At 35.2% G+C, this 15,615-nt stretch overlaps 1 protein-coding gene and 1 non-coding gene across 4 annotated transcripts in view; both read right to left on the reverse strand.

The window, feature by feature from the left end:
- Nucleotides 1-535: 535 nt before the first annotated feature.
- Nucleotides 536-642, reverse strand: LOC112652080 (U6 spliceosomal RNA). Its single transcript, XR_003131232.1, has one exon. It is a non-coding gene; the product is annotated as a U6 spliceosomal RNA (small nuclear RNA).
- Nucleotides 643-7,987: 7,345 nt separating this feature from the next.
- Nucleotides 7,988-15,615, reverse strand: part of GABRG2 (gamma-aminobutyric acid type A receptor subunit gamma2) — a 107,323-nt gene continuing 99,695 nt past the window's right edge. For 2 of the 3 annotated variants that reach the window (XM_025434768.3, XM_025434766.3), the window contains 3 exons: nucleotides 13,806-14,011; nucleotides 11,775-11,798; nucleotides 7,988-10,420 (listed from right to left, as the gene is read on the reverse strand). In XM_025434768.3, the coding sequence (XP_025290553.1) occupies nucleotides 10,145-10,420; nucleotides 11,775-11,798; nucleotides 13,806-14,011 (506 nt within the window). In that variant the 3' untranslated portion in view covers nucleotides 7,988-10,144. The remainder of the gene's footprint in view (nucleotides 10,421-11,774; nucleotides 11,799-13,805; nucleotides 14,012-15,615) is intronic. The other variant, XM_025434767.3, reaches the window with a different exon arrangement.

A 15,615-nucleotide genomic window follows, 5' to 3' on the forward strand; every position in this document is an offset into this window, starting at 1 on the left:
AGGAGTAAGGATTTTGTGACCAGATGTTTACTTCTGAATTAATGGTTTTTACTTACCTAGTAAATTTCCAATACCATACTTTTTTGCCATTATAGGTGGCCCTTGTGCATTAGTTTGTAATGTAAAATAATTTCTATCATTGCTCAACACAAGCCTGAAAGCTTTAGCTTTCATGGCAGTAGCAGGAATTTTTTTACTTTAATAGATGTTACCAATTCTCCACTGCCAAACTGGGGAGGTAAATAATTTTTTGTGTTTATTTATTTTAGTTTTTATTAAAATTCTAGTTAGCTCCCATGCAGTGTAATATTAGTGCCAGGTGTATAATTTATTGAGTCAACACTTACATACAACACCCTGTGCTCATCACAGCAAGTTCCCTTCTTAATACCCATCACCCATTTAACCCACACCCTGATCACATCCCCTCCAGTAACCATCAATTTGTTCTCTAAACAATTTGATTTGTCTCTCTCTTATTTCCTGCTATGATTGTTTGTTTTGCTTCTTAAATTCCATACATGAGTGAAATCATTAAAATATGGAAAGTTTCACAGATTTGCATGTCATCTTTGCACAGGGGCCATGCTACACTTCTCTGTATTATTCCAATTTTGGTATGTGTGCTGCCAAAGTGAGCACAGGAGGTCAACAATTTAACATAAAACACTTTTCAGAGCACTTTAAGATTTTCTACTGTTTAGTTCCTAGGTAACATCTCCATATCTAAAAATCAGTACATGTTTAAAAGAAATGCATGTTGGTTATGTAACTTCTTATATATTCCAGAAATGACAATTTTGAAAGAAAAACTAATTCACTACTCTATTAGGTACTAACAAAGATTCTCTCCTTGACCAAGCTTTAGTACAGCAGCTCTGAGCCCTTTATCTCAAATAGGCTCAACTTTGGAAATTATGTATTCATTTGAAATTGTATATTCATCTTTGCATTGCCCAGTTTCAGCAAGAATCCTGTTGAGTCAGTCTAGCAAAAAATCCCTCTAAGCTTTGATGTGTCCTCTTTGTAATTTTCCATCCACTGAGCCCTACAGTACTCTGGCCATAAATTCCCACTTGTTCTTTTATTTGTAGTTGAACTCTACATCTTTCTCCCACTGCAAAGCCCCCATTACAGTAGTCTCTCTTAAATAGTCTTTTATAATTTTGTTAACAAGTGTCCTGAATAATAATATTTTAATGGGGTTTTTTAATGAATAATATATTATTCTGGGGAAACCCAATGATTCACCATCTTCTGGTTTTATTTTCCATCTATATCTTATAAATATAAATAAAGACAGAAAAGATATCAATACAGTTGAAACTTGAATAACACAAGTTTGTACTATTTGCATCCACTTGTACACAGTTTGCTTTGATAAATATAGTTCTATAAATATGTTTTCTCTTATGACTTTTAAAATAACATTTTTCTAGTTTACAGTATGAATACAATATATAATACAATACATAATATGCAAAATATGTTAATTGGCTGTTTACATTATCAGTATGACTTTAGTCAACATTAGCAGGCTGTTAGTGGTTAAGTTTTGAAAGAGTCCAAAGCTATATGCTAATTTTCATCTGCAGAGGGAGTCAGTATCTAAACCCTTGAATTGTCAAGGACCAACTGTATATTAAAATTAATAAAAGAAAACCAGCTTAAGGCATCTCTCTCTCTCTCTCTCTCTCTCTCATACACACACACACACACACACACACACACATATGATTTAAAGAAAGGTAAAGATTTTGTGATTATACCTTTCCTTTTCTATAATATTTTTTTTTTGAAATATAGTGTAAACTCTATGAGAACAAAACCCATGTCAATAGTTTTCACCATGATATCTCCAAAGCACAGTGCAGTGCTTGGCAGATGGCAAGTACTCAACAAACTTATTGAATTGAATTGTATCTTCATTACTTTACAAAGGCATCAAGTGTTTTGGGGGAAAAAAGTAAATGATTAAGAAGAAGAGAGACAGGAGTCAGTAGATGCTTAAAACAGAAAAGGAACTAAATTCAAGTATCAAGTATAATTGCACTACTATTCAGTAAGTCTTCACAAGGACTCAGTTCCTTCTTATTTTCAAGGGAGTCAGGGCACTGTTCAATAAGGAAGTCATAGCCTTGTACCCTGTTGGACCTTGGGTTCAGAGGGTCTATAAGTTGATCCATTTTCCATCTAGTTTTATTTGTAGTCACTTTATGTTAAATTGTACCAATAAAGTTTCAATTGTACCTATAGTAATTTTATTTACAGAAATAGGACTCTGGCTTTGCTAATTTTAGCTTCAACCCAGTATAGAATTATACCCTTGGGGTACCCGTAACTCAGAAACCGTGTTTCTTTTTAAACTGAGCAATAGCAGATGAGAAATATTGGCTCAGAAGGTCCACATTTTGTTAAAATAGCTCCAGGCTGCTTTGCCCTATAAATCACTGAATGACTTGGACATTTGCCATGGGGCTCACCAGAGGGCCATAGCTATTAGTTCACATTAACTCCCCAAAAGCAGTTTCCTGAAGGTATTTCCTTGTCTGTTATAAAGCCAATTTGAAAATTGTTCATGTTGAACAGAATGGTTAAAATATATTGGTTTTTAGTACTCCAATGTGATTCTTTTTAAAAACTACTTTTTTTTCAGGCACCTAGGTGGCTCAGTGATTGAGTATCTACCTTTGGTTCAAGGGATGATCCTGGGGTCCTAGCATCAAGTCCCACATCAGGCTCCCTGCAGGAAGCCTGCTTCTCCCTCTGCTTATGTCTCTGCCTCTCTCTGTCTCTCATGAATAAATAAATAAAAATCTCTTTTAAAAAAAAAACTACTTTTTTAAATGGATTAGGCATCAACTGAAAAGATCTAAATTAAGCCTTTATATTCAGAGTTTGGGATGATACGATGCAAATGAAGAAGCTTTATCATGCAGTACATGTTCTAATTTTTGGAGATTGCTGGATAATTTGTTTCTCTAGACCTGTTCTCCAGCCTTCCTCACCATGAGGTATTCCCCATGAGGCTAATCTCTCTAGCCCACACAATATGAGTTTCCTTGCCCTCTAATTTCCATTTGGTTTGACCAGTAGGATGCTTTAGGTAGGAGAGGAGAGAAATCTGAGTGTTTGTTCCCACACTCCCACTCTGCCTAGCCACTAATTGGCAGTGGCTGTCTCTTCCATGCAAACTCACAGCTCCTGTTAGGTGGCTTCTATTCTATGCCATTTTCTAGGTTCCAATACTCCTTCCTCTTGCACTTTCAGGACTAGAATGATGTAGTAGGCAGAATAATGATACCCCAAAGATGTTTATGTTCTAATCCCTAGGACTTGTGAATATGATGCCTTACTTATTGAAAAGGACTTTGCCGATGTGATTAAGTTTAAAGCCTGGAGATGAGTGGATTATTCTGGATTATATAGGTGGGCCCAGTGTAGTCACAATGGTCCTTTTAAGTGGAAGGCAGTAGGTCAGAGCTAGAGATACAATGGAGGAAGCAGAGGTTGGAGTGATATAATTGCTGGCTTTGAAGGTGGAAAAGGGCCACTGGCTAAGCAATGCAGCAAGCTTCCAGAACCTGGAAAAAGCAAAGAACAAATTCTCCCTTGAAGGAACTCAGCCCAGAGAGCATCTTTAGTTTAGCCAGGAGACTACGGACTTTGAGGTATAATCATGAATTTGTGCTGTTCTAAATTAACTAAATGTGTGGTAATTTGATACAGTGGCAGTAGGAAACCAATCCAGATGATAATGGCTTTCCCATGGTACCATACCATCCTTTGGTTGGTGAGATTTAACACTCCCTACATCTCTGTGAATAACTCCTTGATTAATTTTTCTTCATTTATTCTCTTTGAGTGTACCATCTGACTTTTGCCAGGACTCGGTTAAATACATATACTTTATTTAGTAAACCACTTTTAAAGATTTATTCTATTTAAATAGTGGGATATATATACAGTGCCTGAGATAAATACAGATATTCACTGTATCATTATTTATAACAATAAGAGATAACATAAATTTTCAGAATAAGGACTGGCTAAATAAATTATGGTACAGCTGTATGGTATAACAATAGAATGCCAGAAAATATTTGTTACATATATACATACATACATGCCTGACTGCAGACTATAAAACAGATCTATATCTATACCTACATCCATATCATGTTTATACCTTTATTACCTATCTATCTCACTAGATAAAGAAAAAGTAATGCTTTTAGTGGTTAATTCTTGCTAGTAGATAAAGGGTAACTTTTTCTTTGCAGTTAAATAATGCTTTTAGTGGTTAACTCTTGCTAGTAGATAAAGGGTATCTTTTTCTTTGCAGTTTTTCATACTTTTCAAAGTTTTTACAAAATTTTCATTAGTGTTCAGAAAACTTTAAAGCAATAATGGGGCTTCCTCACATATGGTAGAATGCTTTGTATTAAAGAGAAAGTATTTCTAGTTTCATCCAGTTAGACTAATAATTTCTTCTACTAGCACCTATTCAGTGCAGCTCCATTATAGTTACTTATATTCTTATCTGACTCCTCTATCATATTACGGGGCATTTTGAAGCAGAGAATGCCTTAAAATTTATTTCTTCCTATACTCACAGTGTCCTTTGTAAGGCTCTTGATATGTGTTTACTGAAAGCTTTATATAAAATTGATTTTATAGATGCTTAATCAAAACTTCTTTGATAAGGGACTTATTTTTAGACCCATAAATAATACAAGTAACAGAAAAAAACTAAAAGGCAAATTTATATACTTATAGCAGGGAGATAGAAGATAACTTGATTTAAGATGCAAATGTGCTGAATTATTTATACTAGACTCTTGTCACAGAATTGTCCATTTAAACTTTGTTTACTAAGAGGATTGAATAAGATTAGTACTTACTTAGCTGAGGTAAACATTAGGATTAGGTTACTCAACAATCCCATTAAGTACTGGAAGAAATAAAATAGCCTATCATACTTTCGGCTGGAAAGGCTTCATGGGCTAGGTAGACTCTTTAATTAGTGACTGTTCAGTGTGTGAACAGAGAAAGGCAATCTAGTAATATGGCACTATTTTGGAAAAGACTCAAGAAGGAAATTGGACAGAGTCTAGGCAACTGTGTGGAGATATGACACAGTTTAGAAAAATCTGAATATTAGATAGCATCAATAACATTAGCAGAGGAGTGATAGAAGTAAGATGGGTTAGAAAGGACCAAATGCCCTTATTTACATATGAAACTGAGTCTCCTACAATAGGAATTGTCAGGAAAATCTCCAGATGTGGGACACTTGAGTGGAATAGTCAGTTAAGCATCAGACTCTTGGTTTTGGCTCAGGTTGTGATTTCAGGGTTATGAGATAGAGTCCTGCCTAGGGCTCCACCCTCAGTGTGGAGTCTGTTTGAGATTCTCTCTCCTCCCTCAACCCCTCCCCACCAAGTTCTCTCTCCCTCTCTTTCTAAAATATTAAATAAATCTAAAAAATCCCCTGATACGACTTGAATTCTCTATCCCTGGTCCAGTGACATTTTTTTTTTCTCTTTGGCAAGAATCTTCAATTATGAGTGAATCCCCATGTTCATTTCATTAAGGATTTTATAAATTTAGCTACAAAATAATTTATTGGCTTAGTTATATTAGAAAAACATATTAAATGAAATTATACAGTTATTGATACCACTTAATGCATATTTAGCAGTCCAATTAGGCATTTCCATGTTTTTAAGGAAAATTATTTTTATTTTTTAGAAGATATCTACATGTTTATCTTTATGTGTATCATCTATGGTGATTTAAATGATATTGGGGAATAGTTACTTACCAATACTTGGCTCTGTAATTTTCTCTATGTACATGAATGAATTTCCCAAGCATGGTATGTCAGTAAAGATATTATTCATTATTTATATTTATTATTTATACAAAGTGGGAATATATAGTAATTCACTTCATAAATGATGATCATTATTCTTAAGTATGTTAAACTATGATCATTTGCCTTTTCTTTTCTGATCTTACATATATGTGCTGAGGAAAATTATTACTATCCAGTCCTTTCTTGGTATTAAATCAGTTACTTCTTATAATAAAACTATGAGTTATAAGCCATTGTTATTATTCCCATTTTCAGGTATAATAGGTCTTGACAGGACCTGGATTTGAACCTAGGTAAATTGGAACAAGAGCCCCTGCTTTGCCATTTTGTTATACAAATAATAAGGGAAAACCTTTATTTATATCCCAAATTTGGGTGAAGAAAGTTGCAACTACATTTATAATCAGTCTATGATTTTTAATCTCAGAACAAGAAATAATAAATAAATCCTACCACTCTCCTGATATAGTAAAAATAATGAGCCTATTGAGACTAACCATGGGAAACTCTTTTGTTGTCTATTGTCTCAAGCCCTGAGGGACAAAGGCCAACTCTGAGTCTGGAATTTTTCAGATAACTGGCAGTCTCTTTTTTCAAACAGAATTCTGAAAGCAGTAGGTACAACATATCAATTGATCATTACTTTAGGTAGAGAATAAAAGAAATGCAAAATTTATCATCTTACCTCTTTTGCTGGGTATTCTAAAATTTGACTCATTGCAATAAAATAAAGTGAGGTCAAGATCAAAGAAAGAAAGCATCTGCAAGTTTGGCAGATCCTAAAGCATTAACAGAAAGATAAAATATCTCAGAATTTTACTTCCAAATCCTGAAACATTGTAAGACCCAGTAGAAAGCATAACGGTCAGATGCCTCTCCCAGGTTTGCCATTAACTGGGTGTGTGACCTTTGAGCAATTCAACCAGCACTAAAAAAATATAGCAGAGTTTTAGGTCTAGGCCATTCTCCCTTTCTCCTACACATTTGACAAAAATTCATAGTGACAAAGCATAGAGATAGCAATTTTTGACATAATCCCCAAAGACTGCATCATTTGGTTAATTTAATTTGACCTTCATCACAGACAAAAATTGTTGCTACTCGTCAGAATACTATTGAGACTTAAAAAGGAGGGGGGACAGTGAAGGCCATATAATGAATATGCACTCAGCTAAAGATAAGGGCATTGAGTTAGACAGAAGACAAAACCTAAGTGAAAGCTCTTTTTTGTAACATGTCTAGAAGGTGAGAAAGAGATGTTTAAATTGGATGTAGGCAGCCATGAGAGCCAAAAGAAAGACAGGCAGAGGAAGGTTAGGGCAGCAGTGCTTGTAAAGGATTAGGTTACTTTCTTTTGAGAATTTCAAAGGACTTCAATAAAATATGACACTGTCCCTGAAGCATGTCTCCCTATGTTTTTAAGTTTGGGGGCCACAGAGAAAGGTTCTTTGGCCTTAAAAGTAACTAATGTGTATGATTTCCCCAACAAAAGAGTCTCAGTTTTTCAACCTATAGTTTAAAGGAATGTTTGCAATACGAACACTCCTTAAAAATGAAAACATGCTATAGTGTCACCTTAAGACATACATGAGTATTGCTGGATTTTTAAAGGAAAGCCGATCTGATGGAGTTGGGAGGATCATGGCAGCAGAATATTAGAGGCCCTGGAAGTAAAAGAAGACATTTTTGACCATTTGCTGAGTGCTAGTGTATAGGACGGCATTACTATATGTTTTAGCTAGTAAAATGGAGTCTTATAAAGGATGAATTGGCAATTGTCAAATAACAGGTAAATGGTAGAGTTGGGATCCCAATTATGTCTGACACTAATGTCCGTGTTCTTAATCACACCACAAGTTTTGATGTACACAGGTTTGAGCTTTACTTACTTGGTGATATTTCTTCCGTCCATTTCCATTCCATACTCCAAATATGGAGCTCTTAATCTCTTCGAAGTGAGGAACAATACCATGCATACTAAGATCATACTGCCCACAAATAAAGTTCACATAAAGGGAAGGCAGTATTGGGGAATGCTACAGGAAAGAGGGGTTACAATCTTTACAACAAACAAGTCTAGCCGGACCATTAACATGCCACCATCAATTAGAATGCAGCATTTTTATTGTAAAAGTCCACATAATTAGGCAAGTCCCTTTGTGAAAAGGTTTTCAAATACATAGATGGGGAGCAGCTAATAATTAAGAATTAGATTACATATAATATATATTCATATTGCCAGTACTATGCACACATTGGAAAGCTAGCTTTTTTGAGTGTCCCCATTACAGAATACATTTCAAGTTGACAGTAATGTTTCTCACCATTGAAAATTTGCCAACAACTCTCCCAAAGAGTCAACATTAAATATGTTAACAATTCAAAACATGAAAATAATTAATTCTATTTACATGTGTTTGAGGTTATATACTAGAGCACTGATATATTAAAGGTGTGTAAAATTGGCAGCTAAATGTGTTTCAAGATTCACCCAGATGACTCAATGAGGACCTTACATGGTTTTATAACAAAGCCACTCTTTCTTTTCTACTCTTTAGATTATCTATCAAGTTATACTGGCTATGATTGAATTCTAACTTAGAAAAATGATGCCACAAAGAGCTGACAAAGGATGCTATTTTAGAAAAATAAGGATTCAGGATGAGTACATGAAGGTGAGCTCAACTCATCATGTTTGAAGTCTGGTACAACCACTTCATGTGATTGTCACATAGTTGAATGAGGCCACAGTCAGAGGTTCAACCTCCATGTAAATCATTCATCTGTTCTTTCAATTTTTAAAAATTAATCTTCTGTACTTTCTTTTTTTTTGAACAGAGCATAGAATAAAACATTCTGAACACCAGTCAGGTATGAATCCTGCTCTTGCCTGTCATGTCTTCATGTGGAATTGTGGATGGGTCAAACTTAACTCATCCCCAAACCTGAAAAAAATATGCAAACTCTAATTATGCCCTAGTAGACTCATTTCTATGCATAAACATAGGACTTAAGTATTATTTTAAGAGAAGTATGGACTTTGGCTATTTTTGTTCATTATCAAAAATTTTAGGTTAGACAAAGGTCTTTGGATCCTTCTGTTAATTTTCACAAGATCAAATAACATTTGGCAATGCCTTTGTGAAAAGATGTATTACTGGTTCCAGCTGGCTCAGAGATTCACAGAAGCATATGAAGCCAATTCACTTCAAACTGTATCTGTTGAGCACCAACCATGTGCCAGGCACTATATAAGGTGCTAAGGACCCAAAGAGGAAATGACAAGGATTCTGCCCACAAGGCACTCACAATCACTAGAAGCAGATCTTGAGATGGAGAATAAATTCTGTTATAATCTATCATCCTAAAAGGAAGAAAAAAATAGCTGCAAGCACATACAATTACTTTGTACTCTATGAAATTGGGCATATTTAGAGATGGCAAATGTCAATTATTCAGTCTATATTTTACTTAAATTGTTTTAATATGGAAAAAAATAAGTTTTTCGAATCTTCATGCTTGAGGGAGAAGGTAGAGAAAATTCCTCCCTCCAATTCCAAACCCAAACCCTTATAATTACATTCACAATTCTTTGATGGCCCAAAGTCACAGAATAAAAGACAATGCTTTATGATGTTAACTTCATTCCATTTATTTTGGCTCTAAAGAGATGCATGCATTAAACTTGAAGCATTCTATGCTATTGAAATATTTACATCATTGTACATGTGATATGGAGGAAATTTTCTTCCTATCTTGGGATAGAGGTATAATAGATTTCTAGTCTAGGCTCTTATATTTAAAGTGACTTGTGTTTTTTTCTCAAATGAGGGAGATATCCTACTGGGACCAAATTTGCTACAACCTGCCCCCAAATGAGCACAGGGCACAGTTTTGGACCTTTTGCATCTAATTGTGTTTTGAACTGATTAAGGACACCACCACTGTTAAGTAGTCATAGCTTCCACTATTTTAATCATTGTAGCTGAAAAATATCTTGTTTGGTTTCAGTGTTCTTGCTCTAATTTCACTTTGCCTTGCAGATTTGAAACACAGCAAACATTTTAGTTCAAATTACACTTACCACAGGAGAGTTGGGCATAAACAATATGACAGTAATACAATTTAGAGGGTTAAGAACATAGAAACAAATTTAAATTATTGTAAACCACACAAGGGATTATTTAAGCAGACTTAGAAAGGACATCTTCTCTCCATGAGATTTAGTGAATAAGACCCACATCAATTAAACCTATACCTCTTTCACAGGTAAAGGTAGGAAACCCAATAAACTAGATTGAACAAGCAGAAGGCAGTGGGGAAGAAGATCCGTGCATATGAGTCCATTTTGGCAATACGAATATGTATCCTCCCATGTCTCCAAGCTCCTGTTCGGCAGTCTTCAAAACAGCAAAAGAAACTGGCACAGTCCTTGCCATCCAGACACTCATACCCATATTCTTCATCTCTCTCTTGAAGGTGAGTAGCATTGTTCATTTGAATGGTTGCTGATCTTGGGCGGATATCAATGGTAGGGGCCTGAGACAAGGGTAGGGAAGAGTAGTTAGTGATACTTGATAAATCCTAAACTAGGTCTCCATAATGTCACCAAGGTGAATGATGAATCTGAAAATGAGTACTCAGGAATTGCTATGAAATCGTGATCTACAATGGTAAAATTGAACTTAGAAGAATAGCACATTTGCAGATTTCAAATTTTGAGCTTAAGCAGTGCAGCTGAAAATAATACCATCAAGCTAATAGCTATAGCAAGAAGATTGAACACCAAAAGAACTCAAAGTTTAAAGATTTAAATCAAACAACTACATGGAATCTTATTCTAGTAAATATTAGATGTGAGGTTGGTTACATGAAGGCATTTAATGGTGTTGCATGTGAGTAGAACAAAGAAATAAAATGCATCAATTTTGAACTCAAATTTTGTGTCATGCTTACCTATACACAAATAGTAAACCCCATTACACTGAGCAAATGTACTAAATGCTATTAAAAGAAAATGTTAAAATTTACATAAATATAGGTGTTTTCTGAGTTAATACCACAAATAGTATGGCTTATGTTTTGAAGAAATATAGTGCTTTGTCTACAATTCAGCATCTGGAAGCTTCAGAACATCAGCAATGTTCACCTACATGTAAGTGAAAACTCAGAAAAAAAATACTACCACCTTTTTTACCATTTGAGAAGAAATTAATACCAATTAATTGAATAATGTAATCGTTGCTGCCATATTAATTATCAAAGTAGTATAAATCTCAATGATTAATTTAATTTGGAAGAGTTAGTTTTATGATATTATAAATACAAATCCTAGTATCTCTGTGTAAGTTATCAGAATTCAACTGGGAAAATAAATAGCATTGCACTATTGCATGATAGAGCCCAAAGGCCCTGGATTGCCCTAAAAAGAAGGGATGGGTATTATAACTTAAAGCACTCCAGAGTATTATTTTTATAGAACTGATACGTAGAGTTGAGATCAATGGAGATTATCAAATTTACTTATCAAAAAACAATCCTGTTTTGAATTAGGATTACAGAGTTACATATATATGGTAGATGCAGTCAGTGAATTTTATCTGAAAAAAGAGAATAACTTCCGGCTTTCATATTTAAGGAGGCACTCTTTTCTAACGACATGCCATAGAGTTTATAGCTTGATAGGGTAAAACTTCTGTGAATTAGTGTAGGGCTGACAAATCAACTCTAGAAATCTATAGAACTACCTTCAGCTCAAAGGTCTTACCTCTCGTAGAATACTTAAATATCTATTCACTAAAAAAACAACAAAAAAAATTGAAACACCATGTAAGCGTTAATAATTAAATTCAGCAGTTGCATGCAGTGAATTTTCATTCCAAAAACATTATACCTTGAAGGAAAACATCCGAAGAAGCTTTGGGTTTGTAGACAGAAAAGAGAATTGCATTTTTTTTTTTAATTAAAAGAAGAAAAAAGGAAAAGAAAAAGACAAAATAAGATAAATTAAAAATACATTTTAAAAACATAGTAAAATGAACTGAAATTATAAACACAGAAGGACAATTCTGGGCTTGGAATAAAGTTAGAAAATGGAATATGAGGATTTCAGTAAATTAATCCACAATTATCTAACTGCAAAAGCCAGTGTTGTTCACCTGTGAAGAAGCTTTCCATTGCCTGGCTTCCCTGTATAAAACTACTGTGATTTTATTTTCTAATTAATATCAAGGAGGCCTTAATAGGTAAATCTTAACACAATGAACCAAAAGGCATATTTAATGGAAAAATGAAATTTTAGCTTCTCATTCATAGCATAGGTTCTTTCTAGTTGTGATGAATCATCCAATTGGCTTACAAGATGGAAATCCATAAAATTTTCAGGTAATTTGATTTTTTTCAGTTTCTTTAATCCCCTCTGTGAAGGTATAGCTGTTAGAAAAGGCATAGGGGCATTTTCTGAAGACTCTTATTTAAAAGCTCATCCTGTCACATCCTTGTTAATGCTGACATATAATAATGTTGAGTGTCATAAAACCCTTTTCTTGGGGAAAAATGTAATGGAAAGTGAAGGATGGGGAGAAATAATAATTTAAAAAACACAATAAGGAAAATAAAATAAGGATAGAAAAAATGCAAAGATAGAGAGGCAAACAGACAGGGAAGGAAAGAACTGCATAAAGCATAGTGAATATTTGGGAAATTAAGGATAAACATTTTTGTATTAATTATCAAGATTAATGATTTTTTTTCTTTACCTGTTACAGATTCTTAAATTCAGAAAAATATATGCCATTTGTAGAATTTCACCAGGGTTCCTTGAGATCCATCATGATATAACCTAGAATTAGCTATATTTCCTCATTATAATTTAGTTCCCCCAAAGCTGGTGGGTCAGATAGCTAGCTACCATCAAGGCTCTCTCATGGCCCTTATGGTAGACCAGGAAAGTCTATAAATTCAGGAAGCTAGTGTGACTTCCTTTGCCCCTGTCTTAGAAGGGAACAGACTTTAACTTCTGTGGAGCTTCCTGGAAACCAGACAACCTCTATACTCATGTGTGTAAATGGGTAGCTACTTGTTCTTTCCAACATCCATATTAAAGGATAATTTCATTAAGCTTGTATATTTGTGCTTTATCATCTCTATTTAAAGTTTCGTGGCAAGGTGAAGTCATCCTACCTTTTTCCAAATCACTGAAACTATATAAATCATCAACATCAACCATGATCACAACTATTAATGGTAAGGAATTTAATTTGTAAGTTACCATGTGATGCTTTTTACCTTCATTACCACAGCAGCCCTTTAATTAATATATATATATATATAATATACATATAGTGTAATGCTCATTTTCTATATGAGAAAACAAAGACACAGGGAGGCTAAGTAACTTCTCCAAACAATAGATGATCCATTTCATTTAAAAACAAAATGATACACTTTGAATATGAAACCAACGGTAATCCTCTGGTGATAAAACACACACACATAATTACTTGCAAAAGTGTGGTGATCTTTGAAACTTCAAGAGTGTTTGTTGTGGCTTCCTAGTAGAAAGCCTTGAACGGAAATGTTAATTTAAAACACCAATAATTTAAGAATGTTATAGTAAGGAGCAGAAAGATGACAATGAAACCTAGAATAACAGCAACTAGAAAATAAATGCATGTCTCTGCAATGTTTATAATCCCTATGCAATGAAGAGAGTAAGAGTCTGTCTTAGTGAATCAGGTCTCTCCCAAGTAAATAATGACCAAAATTAATTCTTATGATGCAGCCAAACTCATAAATTCTGTTTTTATTTTAGAGCTTAAAGTGTTGAGATTTAGGTTGTAGACAGGCTAAGACGAAATCAAAACAAAACCAGGTGGCTTTCTACATATAAATTTCAATGATCCCAATGGGAAATGATACATACAGGGTTTTTCTTCTTTTTGTCTTTATCCTTGCTTGGTTTCCGGTTGCTGACAAAGTAATGCAGGGTGCCATATTCCACCAAAGCAGAGAAGACAAAGATGAAGCAAACAGATACAAAGAGATCCATGGCTGTAACATAGGAGACCTTGGGGAGCGACTTCCGGGCAATGGTGCTGAGGGTGGTCATTGTCAAGACAGTGGTGATACCTGAAGAAAGGTACAGTAAAACAGATCATGTGACCTCATCATTAAGTAGGGTAACTGAGTCACTACTGAGACCAACTTTGTTTTGTGACTTCTGATAAGTAATCTTAGTAATGGGAAAGGAGGCATAACTGTAATCCATTCACTCAGCCCACAAATATTTATTGGCTGCTTACCAAGTATCAGTTACTATAACAAGCAGTGAGTAGATGCTGAGAAATAAGATGGACATGCTCCCTGACCTTATATAACTTATTTTTAGTGACAGAGAACCCTAAATTAATTGCACAAAGAAAAGTATATTTATAAATTATGGTTTGTGTCATGAAGAATAGCAAGGATGTTGAAAACCTAATTATATGTAATACTGAGGAAATATATCTTTGAGGACGTGATTTTTAAGGCAGAGTTTAAAAAGTTAAGGAGAAGTTTAAAAAAGTTAGGAGACACCAACTTCTAATTGCTGAGGAAATAAAAGAAGATACTGAGGAAGGGACACATTATCTTTTTTTTAAAGATTTTTTATTTATTTATTCATTAGAGACACACACAGAGAGAGAGAGAGAGAGAGAGAGGCACAGACTCGGGCAGAGGGAGAAGCAGGCTCAATGCAGGGAGCCTGACGCAGGACTCAATCCCAGGTCTCCAGGATCATGCCCTGGGCTGAAGGTGGCACTAAACCGCTGAGCCACCGGGGCTGCCCACACACTATCTCTTTAAAAAAAAAATTAGAATACCTATCATCTGGGGAGGGGCAAGGGTATCAAGGTGATGCTGAGATAACAGAAGTTCTATTATGCAAAGCATGCAAAGGAGTTCACCTTTTATTTAAAGTACAAGGAGGATCCATTAAGGGTGTTAAATAGAGGAGATGAGCTAAGTGACATGTTCTAATTAATGAATTTTTTAAAGCCCATCATAGAGAGTGAAGATGGTGCAGTAGAAAGATACTGAGCTCACTACCCCCATGGATATACCTAGCTATACCAACTAAATATATTGCAACTTACTCTGAAAATAATCTAAGATTGGTAGAACATATCTCCTATAACAACTAAAGTCCTAAAAAGAAGGCCATATCAAGAAGGGTATGAGAGAAGAGGCATGGTAGGAATCAAACTACTGTTGCAGCTACCCACAAGTGGGAGGGATATCACAAGCATGGAGGAATAAGGGGATTCAGGGGATGGGCACCTCCATCCCTGTGTGCCTGCACTGAAATGAGCCCCCATAACATCTGGCTTTAAAAATCAGCAGGGTTTAACTCCAGGAAAGCCAGAGTGTTATAGGAAACCAAGTCTCGGGATCCCTGGGTGGTGCATGGGATCCCTGGGTGGCGCAGCGGTTTAGCGCCTGCCTTTGGCCCAGGGCGTGATCCTGGAGACCCAGGATCGAATCCCACGTCGGGCTCCCGGTGCATGAAGCCTGCTTCTCCCTCTGCCTATGTCTCTGCCTCTCTCTCTCTCTCTCTCTCTGTGACTATCATAAATAAATAAAAATTAAAAAAAAAAAAAAAAGGAAACCAAGTCTCCACTTTTAAAGAGCCAGCATGCCTTATTACTCACCATGAATTCCAACACAGAAGAACTAGTTTGAAAAGTGCCTGG

The sequence above is a fragment of the Canis lupus genome, chromosome 4 (assembly GCF_003254725.2).
Source record: "Canis lupus dingo isolate Sandy chromosome 4, ASM325472v2, whole genome shotgun sequence".
NCBI classification, from domain to species: domain Eukaryota; kingdom Metazoa; phylum Chordata; class Mammalia; order Carnivora; family Canidae; genus Canis; species Canis lupus.